The sequence below is a fragment of the Corapipo altera genome, unplaced genomic scaffold (genome assembly GCF_003945725.1).
Source record: "Corapipo altera isolate COAL_440 unplaced genomic scaffold, ASM394572v1 64, whole genome shotgun sequence".
Lineage (NCBI taxonomy): Eukaryota > Metazoa > Chordata > Aves > Passeriformes > Pipridae > Corapipo > Corapipo altera.
In genome coordinates this window covers 9,289,081-9,309,083 of record NW_020884893.1, presented here as the reverse complement: position 1 = coordinate 9,309,083, position 20,003 = coordinate 9,289,081, and the positions used below count along the sequence as shown (strand labels likewise).

Below are 20,003 nucleotides of genomic sequence, written 5' to 3'. Positions count from 1 at the left end.
CAGTCAGCCAAGGACCAGGCTCGGGGCACTTGTGCTGACTGCAGACGGGTTTTTTAAGCAGATGTTGCTTAGTAAAGTCAACAATAGTGACCCCCTCGGGCATTTTCCAGCCTGTAACAATGATGAACTATGTTTGCCTTGAATGAGCTGGACTTTTTAGAGCTCTTTTTTAACTAAGCAGTTGCCAAGAATAGTTTGCGGTTCGAAAGAGGAATATTTTCCCCCAACTTGGAGCTATTTAAAGCTCTCTGAATCATGTGCTATGTGGAAGTGCCCCCACACTCAGTTTTCTCTGAGGCAGAGTGCAAGGCAGGACACCCAGAGCTGATGGATTGAAGACAAGGGCAGCCAGAGCCTCCAGCATTGGCTGCAGCTCCTTGAAGGATTCCCATCCTGCTGCATTGCAGTTAGCCCTGACTCAGCACAAAGGATTCGGTGTCCTTAGTCTGAAATGGAGCAAGAATGGAGGGTTGTAAGTGCAGAAACCACCTCCTGTTCTTCATCCACACCACCATGGCTTCTTCAAATATGTGGAAGTTGAGGAGGAGGGAAAATGGGAATATTGTTGGCAAGAAACTGATAATCATTATCTTAGATCCTGGTTTAGTTGGGTGACTTTTGAAGACAAAGAGGTGCCTTCTCTGTGTATTTTTTTGTGATGGAAGACCTCAGTGCTGAGATGGAAGTCCCTATGGGGCCTGGTGGCTGAGCTCAGGGTCCTGGGACACTTTGTGTGGTCCTTGGAGCTTGCTGTCCTTCTCACCAGCAAGGCAAAAGCTGGGGTGTGGGCTGAAGGCTTCCAGCAGCTACACAGGCAGCCAGTTCTGGTCTCTGAACTCCTGGATGAGCTGTGGTTATTCTGGCAATGCCTCATGGCTGAGGGCTCTGAATCTGACCAGGCGCTGGCAGAGGTGGAAGCAGAGTGGCCATGGAGAAGAGCCCAGGAAATGTTTTTTTTCTGCTGAATGCTGGTGCAGAGGAGGGAAGTTTTGGGTCTTTTTTATTATTTTGGGGGTTTTACCAACCATCGTGAGTGTTCTGTCCCACCTGGACACCAGTCTGCACAGACCCTTTGTCCCTTCAGATAGAGCAGATACAGCAGATGCTTTGGCAGGCTTGCTCTCACCCAGAGGTTTGCCAAAGTTTGTGGCCCACAGCTGTGACTCCAAGGGGTTAAGCACCCCATGTAGGTGTGGAAGGGAGAGGAGAGCCTTGACTACTCCCCATCTTCCTGAGAAATGATGCCTTGCTGAGCCTCGTGGCCCTCCCAGTACAAAGTGTGGGCCCACCATGTCTGACCCCTCCTTGGAGAGGGATGATGAATGTCTGGCATCCATGTGCTGTGCCAGGTTGCAGTGGGAACCGCAGACCTCAGCTTGCCAGGGCAGGAGAGGGTGATTAATTAACTGGGGATGGCCCAGATCATGTCAAAGAGCTCTGCACTCCCAGGTTGCCCCTGCTGCCCCCAGCAAATGCAGCACCGAGGGACTGGGGAGGGGGTAATACCCTGGGCCAGCAGCAGCTCCCTGGTTTGGTGCCACCAGTGTGACTTGCTCTGCCAGGGTGTCTCCTGATGCTGAGGTGGTCTGGGGCCTCTCCCCAGGTCTCTCCCTGACCTAAGTCCCCTCATTGGTGAGTTAGCTGGAATTTCTGCGCCAGGAAGTTTTCTCACAGACAGGATGACTGGGAAGGTTCTGGTAAATACTGACCGTTATAACAGCGGCCAAACACCCCGGCACGTGAGTCCTGCTCAGCCTCCAGGAAACAGGCTTTGCTGGAAAAGCCAGGATGAGCACTGCATGGTGCCAGCCCCAGCTCCTCCCACATCTGCTCCCACCGTTGGACACCTGGACCAAGGCAAGCACTCCCAAACCACCCTCGAGCTGATCATGAGGTATTTCACCTTTTCAGCTAATTGAAGTTAAGAGGATGAAAACCCCTTTTGGTTTCCACTGAAGTTTCCAAAGTCCGGAGAGAGAAGAGGAAGGGTCAGCATTGTGAGCTGTTTCCCTGATGGTTTAAATGACTTTACTAATAAGCTGTGGCTGAGGACAGCACATGGTAACATCTAAAAGTGGATGCAGCACTCTCCTGGGATGACTCAGATATTTAGTACACAGAAGATAATTTTCCAAATGCTTACAAGCACTACATAGAAAGCCCAAGCCCATGCTGCTCTCCATGTCAGGCTGTTAAATGCTTAAAACGGGATAAAATGCCACAAAATGATTTAGTTGGTTTAAAGTGCTGAAGTGGGTTAGGTCGGTGCTGTGGGCTCCTTGGCCACCTCTCACCACAACCAGGTGTGGCAGTGACTCAGGTTGGCGGTGATGCCTCAAAGCCCAGAGCACCATCAGCAGGAGCTGACGTGCTCCTGGCCTGCTCGTCGCAGGAGCCGCCGGGACACGTTCCTCTTTTGTGGGAGGGGAGGGCTGCGAGTGCTGGTGCAGCTCCAAGGGGTTGGAACAGGTTTAGGTGAATGATTAACGTGAGTGGAAGGAGTCAGCGGGAGTTTCTTCAGTGAGGTCATGCCTTGACCTCGCAAGCAGGTAGAGCCAGGATTGCTGGAGGAAAGCAAGGGCAGGGATTTTCTGAGGTGTGCGGAGGGACACAGAGGGCATGGAACCAATGCAAGTGCATAATCCCACTTGTCAAAGCAGCCTGTGGGTCCCTTCCAACTCAGGATATTCTCTGATTCTATTTGATCAGACACTTTTTGGCTCCCCTGACCTGGCTCCCAAGGTACTCAGACTGTAATGCTCAGGTTCTGGGCACCTTAGCTTGAATAAAATCAGAACATATTAGTAAACCTTCTGATGCCCTTTAACTTACAGGAGTTTTCTGGGTAACACAGTCATGGCCACAGCTACAATATCTGTACACAACACCCTTGCTGCTTAGAACCACCAGCCCTTGATGTGTTATTGTCTGAGTCAAGAGGAGACTTCCCCAAGCAACTGTTTGCTTGACCTTGAAAACAAAGGCTTTTTCCAATTACACAATGTCTAGGGAGGGAGGACAGAAAACCTGCTGTATCTAAGTGACTAAGTAGTATTGGGGATTCCAGACCTCACAGTGCCATGAGGATGTGGGGAGCACTGAGGTCCCCATTGTGGTGTCTTTTGTCATTGCTCACCCAGGAAGAGCACTGAGCACTCAGTGCATCAGGATCCTGTGCTCTCCCACGTGCTCTGAACACAGAGGAGCTCCAGCAGTGTGGTGGCTTAGCTGTAACATGAGAGTGGAGACAGGAGACTTGATCATTTTCCTATGGAAACACAGGGAACGATGACTTCCCAGCTATTGCTGTGAAGACATGAGCTCAGCAAGGACGTGCACTGGGTGGTCAGTGCTGCTGAGTCTCAGGCATGTGGGCTTCAGGGTGTTTTTGACTGGGAAGCATAAGGGATCAGATAAAGGTCTGGAGAGTCCAGATTGGCATCAGGGACTTGTTCCATTCAACCTCAGTCAGATCACACAGATTCCCTGCTGCTGGTTTTCATTTCTGTCTCTCTCTGCTTCCTTCTATGATACTGGAGCTTGGGAGGTGATGTATTGGACTTGGTCTTCCCGTAAGTTAAGACTAGAATTCTTTAGCTGGGAAACTCGGGGGGTAATAACAGGACTGTACATTCCCCATTCCATGACTCTGAATCTGAAAGGACAAATTAGTTCTGACAAGATCAACCCCAAGTTCTTCTTTTGCTCAGTTTCATGTGTTGTTTGCTCTCACGTCAGGGAGGAACAATCTTGCCTGTGATTCAGCACCTCTTGTTTACAGAGATCCCCTTTGATACACCAGGTGCACTCACGAGACAGTTACTAGTCTTTCACAGCCTGTGGTGTGAGCTATCCCATGATCCTGCCTCTTCTCATGGCATGCAGATGAGCTGTCAAAATTTCCACCACCCTGAGGATGTGGGTGCAGACCTGGGAGATCTTAATCCTCGCTGTGTGGGATCAGTTGGTTTTGGTTCAGCTGTTGTCCTTCTCCAGGAAGCCACAGCTGCCTTCACCCCACTGCTGTCCTGTCCAGGGCAAAGCTCCCCTGCCACAGCATGGTGGCTGATACTGGGGTTATGACATGTAACCACAAATATTTCATGTAGAAACAAGTCTTGTTTGTGTCAGAGGAGCAAAATCTTTCAACAGGGCAGGACACCCCTCCATATCCCCCAGGTCCTCTTGTTCCCCTGGCAGAAGAATCCATCTGAAGGGCTTTGGTCACAAAACCCAGCAAAAGCTCAGCATGGAGTAGGACTTGGTGATCTTTGGGGATTCCTTCCAACTCAAGATATTTTATGATTCTACAAAATGACCCTGCATTCCTTTGCCTGTTACTGTTACGGGAGGTGCTGTTCATAATATACCAGCTTCTGGGAACAACAAATTCCTTATTCCTCCTTATGAATGCCTTGTGGAACCCTTTTACTCTTTGTGGGAGCATAACTCAGAAAAGAAAAAAAAAATTCTGAAGGAAATCTCCAGTGAGACAGTATCAGGTTCTTTGACTTCTGAGAACTGGCAGAGGAGTTCCTGGTTATGACCTGAACTGGAACACAACAGAAACAACTCCAGAGGTTTCTGTTTCAGGAAAGCACTTAAAGATAAACTTAATTTCACACTGAATTTAGTTTTACCCTCAGAGCAGTTCTTTTGCTATGTACTGAATACAGATGGCTTAAGGCTGCACTGGGTCAGAGGCTTGGATTAGTTCCTCCAAATGTTTAGCATGAAATGCATTCAGCTGAAGGATGTACACTTCAAAGGATGGAGAACCATATAACCACAGAATTCCAAGTTGGAAGGCACCTCCTGGATCATCTGGTCCAAACTTTCTTGGCAAAAGCACAGCCTAGACAAGATGGCCTGAACACAGAAAGAAGTTACTACTCATGAGTTAGTAGTGTTAGTAAAGTACTGGTCCAGCAAGGATTTTGTCTCAAGGAAAGTACACCAGGTAACATGTGGGAAAGGTGAGACTGTGCAAGGACATCCTCAAAAAAGCACGTGAGCAATGTGGTATTCAAGAGGACACTGATGACAACACGGAAATTTTGAAACTCATTTGCCATCAGCAGCTGTAAGTAAAGAGTGCAACCGAGAAGGAATGAGGAGATTCCTGCCTCCAGAAAGTGATTGTACATGTTTAAAAACAAATGTCAGGCAGAATTCCAGCACAGTGTAAACTACCAGTGTTTCTCCTCTCCTTGTTTCCACTTAACAAGCACCTAGGTTATGGAAAAACTTTAGCTAATTTTTTCCCTAGTAATGTTGCATATTGTGCTGTCCATGTTTTCTGTGCCAGATCTCTGTCATTTTCCATGAAGTCTGATTCTTTACAGTACCAACTTGTTGCTTTACCAGGAATTTTAAGCATCACTCCCTTCTGAGGTAATGGTTGTCAGGAGTGAAGGCTTGTGATCAGATATAAGTTGTACAGACGAAGTTGTACAAGAGCAGACACCACTGACAGCTGGGACTAGAGCCTGTTGAAGGTGGTTTGGGAATAAAAAAGGGCAAAGTGCATGTAAGGAAACTAATGGAAAACCCCCTGGAGTTTTCACAAAAGCTGGTTCTACCAGAGGAGCAGAAAAACAACTCTTAAGGGATTTCAGAAGCACAAGGAACAAAACCCAAGGGCAATGCTACAGGAAATGACCAAAGTCCAGAAAAAAAATAACTGTGTTATCCACCAGGAATGTTTTACACGGGATTTCCAATGGGTGTAAAATTCCATTGTGAAAAAGCACCTGCTCTAGTTTCTCTGACATCATTGGTCCTGATAAGAGCTCAGCAGAGGGCGATGGCTCTTCCCACCTCCCCATTGCCTCTTATCTCCCTGGAGAGAGATTTCAGACACATTTGAATAGAAATCTGTACCAGAAGGGAATTTTGAGAGGGCACCTGACCTAGAAACCGTCTGCACGGCGGAGTCAGTTCACTCTGTCTTTCTTGATTGTCCGAATTGCTTTTGGGAAACCTACAGACAAATACTCAGGAATTTGAAAACAACCCCAAGGCTGAAGGCAACTCAGCTTGTGGTGCTGCTTTGGGTAAAAGGTGAAGACCAGCAGCAGAGCTGCATGCAGAGCCCTGACGTTTCATGTCCTCCACGTGTTGATACCACTGGCTGTGGCTGCCAGGAATTACCATCCCCATTAGTCAGATTTTTTTAATTTGAAGGGATAATTGCCAAGAGCAGTGACAGTACCACTCATTACCTTCCTTAGCAGACCTCTCTAGAAGTTCTCTCCTTGAATTAATACCACTTGCCATCAGGGACATCCCAAAATACAGTGAAATGCCTATATCAATTCAGAATCCTTTGAATACTTTAATGCAGTTTTTTTAGCTGAGGAATGCTGCAACTTTACATTTTCCAAATGTGCACTGGTATCTCAGTCAGTGAATCACGAGCACTTCTGGAAATCATGACTAACCCAACAGGCTCATGCTCAGCTAAAACATCATTGCTGAGGAGACTCGCTCGAGATTGTGATCTGTATGTGCAACAGCAGATCCCTTCCCTAAACAAACTGATGGACGTGCTGGATGTGTCAGCAGTACAGAATTAGGATCTTAATGAAGAAAAGACTAAAAATAGCTCAATTAGGGACAAAGCCACCCTGCAGCACTGCATATTAGGTCCACTTCTCTATGATGGGCTGATTTAAGTTCGGCAGAGTAGGAAGGATGGCCAGGGCACAGTTCCCAAGCAGCCTCTGTTTGCTTCACCTTCACCAGATGTTACTGGCCAGAGCCTGGACTAGGATGTTGGACTTAACATGAAGCTGTGTTTGACTTGTCCTGGTATTTTTCCCCTGGTTCTGTGGGACAGGATGTCCTGGGAAGTGGGATAAGCTCTGACATCAGCATCCCCCAGATGTCAGGTCCCATGTCACTGCTGCCTCGTTTGAGGACGCGACGGGACGGGATTAGGTTGTACCAGTCAAAGCGCTGTAACTCAGTTACTCTGTGTCTTCTCAGAGTTCCAAACAAAGATGGGATTGCCAGCACACAGACACTGCTGGGATTCGCAGATTCACTGGGATTCTAAAAGCCTTAGAAGTGTTTTTTTAGCTCTTGCCTCCTGCTGCTCCCGGACCGTAAATCTTTGTGTAGGAAATTCCAGATGGGTGAGAGAAATGTAACCATCTGCCAATGCTCAAATATGGCAAGAGGAATCACTGCCTAGCTTATTAGACACTTACCTTTACCTCATGTACAGCATGACAACAGGGGTTACTGAGCGGATGTTTCACCTTGGGAAGATAAAGCAGCTCTTCAGAGAAGTAGGTTGCTGCGAGCTGGCACGGGCAAAATAGGTCCAATGCAAATGTATCAAAAATCTGAAAACTTGATTTCATTTGAACTATTCAGAAACATCCTTGCTTTGGTTGAGGTGGGGGGGGGGGGGTGGTGTGTCACTTAAGCATTTTAAATAAGTCTGTGGTTCCTGTAAGTCTAAAACAGGATAAAATACTAAAGTTATGATCAAAATATAAAAAATGGCCCACCTGGTACCTGCTGGGATACTGCTCTGGAAGCTGTGAATTAGTGACCTTTTCACTGCTGGTTTCAGAGAAATCCTCCCTGGTTTGTTATGACCATCACATACCTACCATATATGGTTCATACAAACCTACCACAGCCCAGGCATGTCTGTGGGAGAAAGGCTCTCCCACGCCTGAGAACTTGGAATCCTGAGCTCAAAACATTTGTTTTAATTTAAGACCCCTTGCTGATACGGGCAACAAAGCAATCTGTGTCTAGAAACTGTTTTTTTTCCTTCCTGGTCTCCCAGGGAATAGGGAGATCAAGAGATCTGAAAAGAGTATGTGGAAAGCTTGGAAAACCCCTGGTATCCCACAACACAGACTAATTGACAACACAAGCTAATTGACTGAAGCAATTTGTCTCTCAGCAAGGTATTTTTGTTCACTAGTTACCGCTTTACATCTTAATTGTCAGTACCAACCCTATCAACCAAAACAGCCAGGGCCACAAAGTCACCTGGAAAACAGTCAGGCTTTCCAAGGCAGCCCAGTGAGAGAGATTTCCCTGATGATCAGTGGCCACTGGGTCTCCAAAACTTTTGTACTGAATGTTGTCTCTCCAAAAAAAAAAATCTGCAGTGAGTTGCACGCGAAAAATCCAGCAGAAAGTTCTTTGACACACACGAACCCACAGACTTTAAACAAATACTGCTGACATGCTCAAGTACACCTTGATTAACGGCCCTTCACTTTGTGAGCAAACAGCACCAGGAGTAACTAAACCAGGTCAGGAGCAACAGCCACTGCCAAACCACCATCAAATTCATGTAAAATGAGATACTCAGGGAAATGTTAGTGATACATCAGCAGATCTGGTTGAGTAGGTGAGGTAAGAACTGAGCACTGTTTGACTTTGAGTGCTGCCTGTCTGTTCTTTCTTACATTTCAAAAAACTAGAGGGCTAAGTTCTGCTATTGCCAAACATCACTTGTTTCAGCCAGAGAAGTTCAAAGAAGTAGGAAGCTTTATTGCATACTGATTTCTCCCTGCCTAGAGGTTCTGCTTTTGGCCAAGAAGGATCACAGAGAGGGCCTCAATTCATTCCAGTTACAGAAGATCCCAATTACTCTTAGGATTAAAGAGAATGCACAAAGAGATTGGCAGTCAGAGCAGGGCAGTGCTTTTGGAGTCCATGTCCTGGTAGGAATACCCATTTCAACCAGCATACAACCATGCACTTGGATTTGATGGTCTTCAAGGTCTTTTCCAACCTTAACAATTCCATGATCCTATGACCATTGTGCAGTTGCTGGCTTCCATGTCTGAATTTACCACAGGTCAAAGTTACAAGTCCTCACGCCGGCTGAAAATCAAGTTCTAATCAACACTGTCTCTCCCCACTACACAAACAGCAGCATAACAGGGCCAGTGACACCCTGCAGACACCACGGGGTTGGAGCAGCAAGGGATCTTCTCAGTTAGGAGGGACAGCCATTCCCCAGGCTGCTCCTCCCCTCCCACATTCACCTGCACAGTTCCTTCAGGAGTTCCTTCATGTCACTGGCCTCCAGCCTGTTAGACTAACAAATCAGGAATCACAAAGTAAAACAGTAGAAAACTAAGTCCTTTGCATCTGCAACAATGTGTAGGTTGCTACATAGGATGCTCTCAAGCCAAAGACTTAATACTTAATGTAAGAGATTCCCACCCCCCACCCAGTTGGAATCCTTGGCTCAAGTTTTTTAGACACAGAAAGAGAATATTTGTCTCCAAACTTAGGGAAGAATCAGGCGTAATAGGAATCCAGTGGATCACCTTCTTTAAAGGGAACACAAAACTGTGTGGAAAAAGACTGTCTGCTCCTTGGCTGACTTGGAATTCCTTACGTGATGTCCTTCTTTCTTGGGGGCCGGTGGATATTCCTCACCACGCACTTCACCATCCATTCAATTCCTTCGTTCACCCCTTTGCTAAGGAAGTAAGATAAGCAGATAAGGTTTTAAAATAAATCAACGACAAGGAACAAACAAGAACAGAAACATGGTTCAGGCAGGCCCTGAGCCCTTACAAGAGAAAGGGAAGGGCTCTGCCCTGCAGTTATTTACTGCCATTACTGTGTTATTTCTCATACAGGCACACAATAGGGATCTGATTTCTTCTAACTAAGGATATAAACTCCATCCTTTATTTTTCTGGTGTCTGTACATGTCTACATCCAATTTAGTCACCGACTCTGTGGAAACCTTGGGACGAACAAGCATCAAACAAACCTGACAGCTGGTTTGAGGTTATTTTGCCACAAACCTCACATCAGTTGCATCAGATCTTCCAATTGTGGTTCCATCTTTCTGTTAACTGTCTGTGCTGGGGCTGCCAAGCAAGTCACCACCTCGCTGGTCTGCACAGCTCCCCAGCCAGGACTTTCAACAAGTTATTTATTGTTTTAGTGCAAGCTCAAACTGGAATTTTGAAAGGAAATTCCACACAGACCAAAACTTGAAGTGTTTTAAAAGGTTGCTTTTCACCTAATACTTCTCTTCCAGTCAATGCTTAACCATTGTTCTTCTGGTCACTCATCTGCTTAATGGCATGGTTTTTTGTAGCAATGCAGACAACAGATTTTTTCCATGGTTTAAGAGGTTTTTTAAGAGGGTTTTTTTTGCAGTTGCTTGTATGATAACACAGATTTCTTGCTAGATTTAGAAGAAATCTCAAAGCTCTGGATTTAGCACAGGCAGAAATACAGCCAGGAGTGTTTCTGCCATCTGGAACAGAACTTTAAACTTGCAACAAATAGCACTTTTCACTCAAAGAACTGAAAGTGTAACCAAAGTATTGCAAGATTAGAGGAGCAGTAGTGACGCTGAGATGTCAGGAATCCAGTGGGCTGGTCGAGGTCATGGTGTGCAGCTGTGTACAGCCAGACTTTGGTCTGTTTTACTCATCAAATTTTAAACCACCAGGCGTCCCTTTGTGAGAACTCTCTTGGAGACTGTTACATTACCCACATCACAAAGCTCATCTGCACACCAAAGAATATGAAAGCAAGAGCATAATTGCAGCAGTGGTAGCAGAGCACCCCCCATTTCTCTGGCAGTGGCATCAACAGCTGCATTTTCAACTGACTCCTTAACTTAAAAGCCAGGAGCTGCAGCAAGCCAGGAGCTGCAGCAAGCCAGGAGCTGCAGCAAGCCAGCATCTGCAAGGATTATTGTGTGTGGACAAGTCCCACAGTACATTTCCATGCAGTTTCATAGGCAGGATTTACAGATGAAGTTACTGACCTGGTGCACATACAGGGTTCACACACAGGTCAGTGCTGGGAGGAAGCCCAGCTCCCTTTCAGGGGTTAGTAAATCCCATACTGCTGCTCTGTGTGTGACACCCCACAGCTGCTCAGTCAAACAAAACTCCATCCATTCTCATACTCACCCAGTCAAGGCTGAGCAGGCTTGAGTCAGGCAGTCTCTCTTCCCAATTTTGTTAATGCAGTCACTAAATGCTGTCTTGATGTCAGGTATTGACAGACAAGTCTGCAAAGGGAACCAAAGAAGAGCTTGCTTTCCGTGCTGCAAGAGATGGTGACCTTCTTCCACAACAAATCCTACCGTGTCTGCAGTCCTGCTTTGGTCAGGATGGCAATGCTGGGAGCTTAAACCCCCTCACCCACCAACACAGCAAATTCACCTCTTTACATTCCAAAAAAATTAACATGTTTTCTTTTTTCACTCAAGAGAATGCTGTTTGCAGACAGTACACACACACACATTTGTGCACTTCTAAGCAAACAGAGTCCTGAAAATAGGCACAACCTGCACTCCCTCAGGATACTCCTTCCAACCCACCCCATCATCACACACAGCTTCTGTCCACCAGGGTACTACAAGAGCTTTACTATTTACAAAGGTTTTTGAAACACTGGACCTGCTGCAAGCCCAGTGGACTGTTTGCAGCCAGCAGCCTGGGCACTGTTCTCAGCACATTCCTTGCCACTACAGGCACAGCCACCCTGCACCTGTCTGTCTGCATTCACAGGAACGCTGGCACCACTGAATGCAGCGTGTTTTCTGATGCCTGATGTCACTGTGCTCTTGACCCTCTGCAGGTCTTGCACTTCTGTGAGGCTGCCAGAAGGCTGCTGGGAAGCGGCTTTACAACACAGATCATAAACCCCCTGATAAACAAGTGCATTACTGACACAAATCGCAGTGTTACCACAAAAATCTGATTCTTAGAGTTACAAACACAACAAAAGCAAACCTGCCCTAGTGAAGTCTGGACTTGCACCTCCCTGAGCACACAAAGCAGCTACAAGAGAAATCACCAGCCTCTAAGATCCTTCCCTGATCTCAGTGCTTGCTTTTTCCTCAGAAGTCCTGGATGAGCCATTTAAGCACTTCAGTTGGCCACGAGCCCACCTTTCCTCCTCTCTCTGCAAGGACATTCTGTACCTTCAGCATGGCTCAAATATGTGCTTTGACCCATCCATGAGGCCCAAATACATGCTTTGGACAAGTTTACAAATTTACACAAATGCCAAATCGGACCCTTGTGGGTCCTGAGGACCGGCCAAGCAGATGTGAACTCTGAGAGAACAGAAATACGGAAATTAATGATAGCGGCCATTTATTTTGCAAATCACTGGTTCTGGAGAAATTAAATACAAGAAACTTCCATGGAGATAACCATTCAACAAGTAAGCAGGTTTCATTGCTTATAAATAAGAAGGGTTCTTAAGAAATGCCTTGAGAGGAGTTTAACTACACCCAGTTCACCCACTGTCCTCGACTCCATCGGTTGTGCAACTTTGGATGACTGTACTTTCTTATGACCTCAAGCTGCATTTCAAACTTGCCCTTTCAATGAATGACCTGGAAACCATATCCAAAAATGTTACTGACATCACTGCACCAAATTCCTAACAATTTAATTCAGGATTTCTGCCAAGTGAAAAAGGCTCAGTTCATATGAATGAACTGTCAGTCACAGGAAAAATAGCTAATTTTAAAAAAACCCAAATACTGACTTTAGAGGGAGTCAGACTGGACTTGGGAGTTGGAATTCATATCAGTAGGTCTGGGAGATGGGCAAGAGACAACAACCAACCAACCATTCTCTATGGGTTTGTAAAACATGCTGCTTTAGTCTGGTGTGGCATTCACTGCCCAGTAAGAAAGGCAGGTCCAAGTGCCTCCTGGTTTAAGCCAGAGCTCTGGACAAATCAATTACCCAACAAATGGGAAGGTGGAAGAGCTGCATGTCAGTAATTTGAACTATTTTTTATGTCTTTGTTTCTTTTCAGTCAATGAGAACTTAGCAGCAGGAAGACTAACTCTCAAGGCAGTTGAAATCGAGCAAATGTTTTCTGAAATATAATTTAAGCTTTAATATCATTGTATAACAACTTCCCCTTTTCTGAATGACCACACATTTTAAAATATTTCTAAAATAAATATGAAAGTGTTCAAGGTAGGAAATAACAATAGACAGTAGTCATACTGTCCTTGATTTCTACTTGCACAGGCAACGAACATCCCAAAACCAGCTGGCAGATCAGCACACACCCAGGAACCCAGACAACCCACATCCTTCAGCTCACCCATCCTTGAGGCCTTTGAGAATCCACTTTTCCCAGTGCAGTTGGGAATTATATGGCTACAATTATAGCCATTTTCCCCTCCCAGTATAATCCACTGTCATCACTTGCCTTTCCCACCCTCTGGTATAACCATGGCCTGCCCCACTTCCCACAGAACTGTCCAGCCATGGCTCTCTCCATGGAAACGCGCATCGGAGTTTTGCTCCTGAGGAGACTTTGCACCTTTCACATTGTTGCAGCAGGGTGCCACTGCATCACAACACCACTCCTGTGCTGTGGAATAACTTTTTCCCCTCTAGATCCAGGAGAGCAGCACAGCAGAGGGATAACACCAATGTGGACAAGCCTTGTTTTAGTCTTTGAGGGGAAGCCACAAACTGGAATCTCATCTTACAGCAGAGGATGAGGCAGATTATCTGTCACTCCAGCAAGGGGCACCTGAGCTTCTCATGCTCAGGGGAAAATGTCAGCTGTGGCTTCCAAGTTCCCCTTGTCTCCCAAGAGAGACCTCCCCAGACACATTACAAAATATTTATTTACAGATGTGTTTTGTTTCTCAGCTGAAAGCACATAACTCAAAAGCTTGACCTGTGACCACATCAACAGTGCCCACTAAAATAACACAATCCACAGTGACCTTTCAGGAGCTAGTTTGGAGGAACCTCACACAACACATGACAAACCATATTTCCATCTCAACTTCCCCAAAATAACACTGTAAAACATCTCTTCGTGAAGGCCCCTCAAGGTATAATATAGCCAGGACTAAAGCTAATTCTTTTTATCAACTGGGTTCAGAAAAGCATTACCCAAATTAAGACTCATCAATTGCTCCCCTAAAAATCTATCAAGCAGCAAGGCAAGTTTTAGCCAAAAAAGGGTAGAGTCTATCCATTCACCAAAGGCAATGTTGCTGCTTGGTCTCCTGTCAGGATAAAACCTTTCAGGATAAAACCTCAAGTGCAGCCTCTTCAGCCATCTCAAGAGTAATCAATCATCAGAATGGAACTAAAAGAGAAACAACAGGAATGTGAACAGCCTATTCCATAAAGAGTCTGAATTGGTGTTTTGCAGTCTGTGAATGTATTTCATCCCCTGATATGACCAAATACCACTTGTGTTTGGCAGTGCTGAGAGGACACAATGAACCTTGGGGTAGTGGTGCCTGTTCACAGCAGAATTCTTACACCTCGTGCAAATTCAGGTATTGAGTCAGAACTTTTGTTATCTTACTGAGAGGTATGTAAACTTCACAAAAAACCCCAAGTATGTCAGATGTTCTACTTCTGATGTATTTGCTGGCCTCTCTGTAAGTCATCATCCAGAATTATCATTCACCTGCAAATCCCAGCAAGATTAACATATCACTCATCTTCCCTTATCGTGGTCCAGGATAGAGGAATGCTGGTGAGAATTCCCTACTACAGTTACATGTCTGGAGATCCAGAGCAGAAAAATCTCTATCAGTGATAATCCCTTAATGTTCAGTTTTATTCCAGAGATCTTCCATTCTGCTATACTGGAAGAAGAGAACCAGGCCACCAAGTTTTCTAACCCTTGCTTAAGAGAATCTGAATAGCTACTGAAAAATAAGCTGTACCCCCTCAATGATTTGCTAACAGCATTGATGCCTCTGCTGTGTGCATATCCAAGATCAGACTGCAGGAGTGAACCTCAAAATATCCAATTTAGGTATTTGTTACAAACAGGGAAAGCCCCATTGGGTTCAGCTTTGCTAATCTCTTGTTGCAGTTCTATGACTGCATAAAGGCACTAAGTCAGTGGGTTGGTCTTGGACCCTCCAGAAGGGGCAGAAAGTCAATTAGTTTTTATCTTGAGAGCCTGCTCCAAATACCTCTTTCTAATCATTTAAAGAAGTCCACTTGTTCAGTTATTTGTCTTAAGTCTGACTAGAGTGCCAGAATAGGCAGGGTCTGCAGTGTGCCCATAACAAAACATGCATATACAGCCAAGAGGAAAATGGGAACAGCTTTCCAGCTCTAAAGGCAAGAGCGCAGGCTGCTCCCTGCAGCACAGCTCTGGTGTTGCATGGAAATATGAGAGTTAATATTCTGGTTTCCACACAGAAAAGACAATTATCCCACATCCCAGAGACCACAGCGAAGTCAGGACCACAAGTCAGGAGTTCTGTCTCGACCTCATGCTGTGTTTTACATGGAACAACATTTCTCTTAATTCCATCACTAGATAATCCCTTAGACAATCTCATGATCATCCAAAACTCAATCTGTTGTGTTGTACATGTGAAGTGTAACCAAATCCTCCTGTAAAGCCAAAGTGATTTCTGTGGAAGTCTCAAGTACTTCCCACAAGTGCAATCACTTGGACAAGTGTAAAGTCCAGGGGAAGAAGGTGAGAAGTATTTGCATACTTTGGAACCGACACTGATCCCAACTGCCAGGGCTGGTGCTCCAAATCCTACTGGAAGCCTCTGGCTCCATCTAGAGATGAATCACTGGAGCTGCAGTCATGGAATTCCAGGTACAACGCAGAGGGAAGCAGGAGGAACACACGTAAAACACCATGACCACTTCAGGCACTCTCTTCCCTTTTTTCCATTCCGGAGGAGAGGAGGATGGCCCTGGATGTGTCACCTAAAAACTGTACCGCCCACGAACCTGGCAAATCCAAACCATGACCTTTGCAGTTCTGGATATGCTGGAAATAATTTAAATCATATTGCAAATCCAAACCAAGACCTTTGCAGTTTTGGATATGCTGGAAAGAATTTAAATTATGTTACCAGAAAAGAGCATTCCTCGTCATTCCCTGCTGACATAGATGGAATGCCTTAGGACAAACAAATGTTTCATTGTACAGATCTTATCAAGCTGTGGGAGAAGGATGATAATGCTTCACATGCATTTGTTGTGCTGTTCCTGGGTTTTAAAAGAGCAGCATAAACAAAGTGCACTAAACATTTTTATTTTTTTTTCTGAATAAACAGGAAAAACCAGTATCAATACACCCAGTCACGGCATGAGAAAGACCAACCATAGCAATGCAGTTTGTTCTGTTTACATAAAGAGTTCACAGCTATGTGCCTGTAGGAAGCTCATTTATGCCACTGGAAAAAAACAAACAACTAAATTCAAAGCAAGTATTTCCCATGGCAGCAAAATCCCATAGGATCAGCCCGGGAATGCAGAACAAATTTAATATGAATGCAGAGCTCACCTTTCCAAGGTTTATTTGCTCATTTACGAAAATCTGCAAGAATCTTACCTCTACATCCTGCTTGTTGGCCAACACCAGAATGGGAACCCCTTCCAGAGCTTCACTGGTAATCATCTTCTCTACAAAGCACAGAAATAACACCAGAGGTTTAGCCAGTTCTGAAGTTGTACAGACACATGGCACAGACTGTCTGGACAGAGGGATGAAGCCAGAGGCTCCTTCTTGCATTACAATTTCATTTGATACAACCTTTTGGGTCAATTTTCTTCACACTGTACTCACCAAAAGCTCTTTTAGACTCTGAGAGCCTCTCCTCATCCGTGGAGTCAATAACATAGATCACCCCGTGAGACTCAGCGTAGTACTGCAAGGAGAACACAGAGCTTGGTGTCGATCCACTGCGACCATTTGTTCCTCTTCCTGATTTTATTTTAATTTGGTAAAATTTTGGTACACACGGAAGAGATCAGCCAGTTAGGGCCAGCTGTTTCCATGGTGTGTCTCTGGGAGAGAAGGGAGGCAAACAGAATGTGCTGCCTGTTCTGTTTGCTCAATATACCAGGTGAGGAAGCTCACCTGTGTCCCCCCAAAGCTTATCTCTATGGCACAAGCCCCAGATATGGGTTGGTAATTGCCTTTGTAACAATAATGCAAGTATTAAGTATTATCTTGGCTCATCTTGCACAGATATAGTTGAATCTCTGAAAAAGTGTTGATGCTAAATACTGGGGTTACAAATAAGTCTGTGTGATTACCAAATGATAGTACTGGTTCAGTTCTAAAACAGACAAACCCATGTCTAAAATAAACCACAGAATGGTTTGGGTTGGAAGGGACATTAAAACTCATCCAGTTCCAACCTCTGCCAGGGGCAAGGACACCTTCCACTAGACCAGGTTGCTCCCAACCCTTTCCAACCTGACCTTGAACACTTCCAGGGATGGGGCAGCCACAGCTTCTCTGGACAAGTTGCATAAATAAAATAAATTAAAATAAAATAAACCCACATCTCTAACCTTGTCCCAAAGTGACTGGAGTTCCTCCTGCCCGCCAAGATCCCAGAACATCAGCCGAGTTTTGCCAACATCAATAGTACCAACTAGAGGGAAAGAAGGAAAGACAATCCAGTGAAAACTGGAGGTGTTGTAAAGCACAAACACCTGCAAAGCCCACTGAGAAATCTGAGGCAGGATAGGTTTGCAGGGGAACAAATCACAGGAAGTGGTTATTTGCAACAACAGAACAAAACCTGCACAGTGACCACAAATATAAAGTCATACCATGTAAATAACACCAGAATTGGACCAAAGAATGAACTCCAGTAAAATTTAGCTTGAGCACAGCACTGAAACGGGATTCATGGGGTTTTTACACTCCTAAGCTAAGAAAGCCTATTTTATTCTCTACAAAAAGACCTGGGCAGTTGAGAGGTACAGCCTCTGCTTCCAGGAACTATTCTGCCCTTTTCAATTCTTAAATACTTCAAACAAGAATCAGCTGTTGTCCAACTGTGCAGGAAAGCTGAAAAAATTCCAGATGGATTTACTTACTGTTTAAGCCTACAGTGGTTGTGATTTTGGACAAACTCATCCCTTTGTAGTTCTTGTTAAATCGGGTTTTAGTTTGTTCAAGGAAGGTCTGAAAAGGAATGAGACAAAGTATTTACTGCCAAATATTTTACTTGCTGAGACAATCCTACCCCAAACCTGCCTTTTAATTTCTGCACAATCCTGCTAGAACAGATACTGTCCTACCTAATTCTGGACAAACCACTCTCCTTGCTCCATATTTTAGCAAGGAAAGAAGGGATCATAGGTGATTATAGGATTACCAAAGCCTCAGCCACATCCCTGAAAGCTTGTGCTAAATTTAAGTACTGGGGGAAAGTTGATTGTTTGGTGTGACAGCACTAAAATAACTCATGATACAGCTGAAGAAAGATTGACCTGTGATGGAAGATTTATCTCTGGAGGCTGTTTAGGACTGTGTGTGCCCTCCACAGGGTGATAAACAGCACTTACAGTTTTACCAGCATTGTCCAAACCCAGGATCAGGACACAGTACTCATCCCTCTGGAACATGTATTTATAGAGCCCTGACAGCAGTGTATACATCCTGCTCCTGCAAAAAAATGCCAGGAATTCATTAACAAACAGGTCATTCCCAAAAGCCTCTCATTCCACAGCGTGAGTTCTTCCCAACCCCAGACAAATAAATGACATTGCTCTTTTATCAGGAACTCTCACATTTGGGCAACCCCAGGAAAAATCACAGATTCGAGAGAGACCATGAAAATGGCTCAGGATTAAGTTTTCAAATGCACACGAGGGAGGGATTATCTTCCAAAGGGCTGAAGCTCTGTGTCTGCACACAGTGCCCAGCACCTGCTGCAAACTCAGCTCTCACTTGACAACTTTGTCTGCTCAAAGGGGAGCTGAGGAAGACTTTGAACACCCCTTGCAGTAAATGTAAGACCCACAGAAAACAAAGTGAACTTTATACAAATACACAGAGCAGGTATTTTTAAGAAAGAATGCACAGGCCAGTCTCCCCTCCTTGTTCCCAATCCCTACAAAAGCACCCTGGGGTCTCTATTGGCTGCAGTGAGTGCAGAGCATCCTAAAGGCACATAATTCCTTTTCTTATCTTAAATTCAGCCTTATCCAGCAACAGCCTTATGTAGCAGCACCCACCAAACAGTGCTTTGTCATCTCACAGACCAGCTACACGAGCTGCCCAGCAAAAAACCACAAAGCTGAGAATCAAAGCAACACCAGCACCTGCAGAAGCCCACACTTGTTGTGTTTTCAGTGGCTGGATTTGCACACACAAGGCAGAGAGGCTTTGCAGGAAGCACTGGCACCAAGTGCTCCAGCTGACTCACATGCCATTGCAACAACTCCCCTGTTCAAACACAGATAAAGGGAACCTCAAGGCAGAGACTCTGAGAGGCAGCTGTCTCTGAGCAAGTGCGTGGTTAAGCGATCACTTTGAAGTCAAACACCATCACCTAGAGGGAAATAAAAGCGCTCCAGGGCAGGAATCGGGGGTTTCATGATAAAGGCACCTCAGGGCGGGGGGGCTTCGTCCGCACAGGTGGGATCGGGACCCTTCACCTTCAGCTGTGCGAGGGGGGAGCTCCTGCCGTCCCCGACGTGACCCGTGTGTGCCCGACCTCTGGTCCGCTCCTCTGGGACCCGGGAGATCCCCCTCATATCCAGGAGATCCCTCTCCTCCTTCCCTGTCACAGCCTGACAGGGGTGAAGGCGCACACGGGCCCTCACCGCCATTTCCCCCTCACGGCCCAGCGCCAGGTCCCGGCCCGGCAGGTCCGCCCCAAGCCCAGCCGTACCCCTGTCGCGGCCGCTGCCGCCCCCAAGCGCGGCGGGCGGGGCTCAGAGCCCAGAACCCGAAGCCCGAGGCTCCTCACCCGGCACCGGCACCGGAGCCGCCGCCACCGCCTCTCACGACTGCCCAGCACCGCCGACCGCCGCCATCCCGCGCGCGGAGCTCTGGGGATTGTAGTCCCGGCCCCTCTGTTGGGCCGGCGCTGGAAGTTTCAGTGGACTACAACTCCCAGAATGCACAGCGACACCACCCTCCCCAGCTCTGACGAGGTGACGTGTTGGAGGAAGTGGATGCACCGTAGCCGGAAGTGGCGAGTGCCGTGGCGGGTGTCATGGCGGCGGCTTGCAGGGCTCGGCGCC

The 20,003-nt window shown here is 46.0% G+C and overlaps 1 protein-coding gene across 2 annotated transcripts; it reads right to left on the bottom strand.

Annotated features, from left to right (window-relative positions):
* Window positions 1-8,505: 8,505 nt before the first annotated feature.
* ARFRP1 (ADP ribosylation factor related protein 1) lies at window positions 8,506-19,820 on the bottom strand. 2 transcript variants are annotated; one of them, XM_027646219.1, is made up of 8 exons: window positions 19,734-19,793; window positions 18,318-18,418; window positions 17,847-17,934; window positions 17,313-17,395; window positions 16,579-16,660; window positions 16,345-16,415; window positions 10,932-11,032; window positions 8,506-9,469 (listed from the first exon to the last, which is right to left on the bottom strand). In XM_027646219.1, the coding sequence occupies exons 2-8, from the start codon at window positions 18,408-18,410 to the stop codon at window positions 9,382-9,384; spliced, it is 606 nt and encodes a 201-aa protein (XP_027502020.1). In that variant the 5' UTR covers window positions 18,411-18,418; window positions 19,734-19,793; the 3' UTR covers window positions 8,506-9,381. The 2 variants fall into 2 exon arrangements, with proteins under 2 accessions (XP_027502020.1, XP_027502021.1); XM_027646220.1 differs by lacking the exon at window positions 8,506-9,469 and having other exon boundaries at window positions 10,928-11,032; window positions 18,318-18,420; window positions 19,736-19,820.
* Window positions 19,821-20,003: the final 183 nt, after the last annotated feature.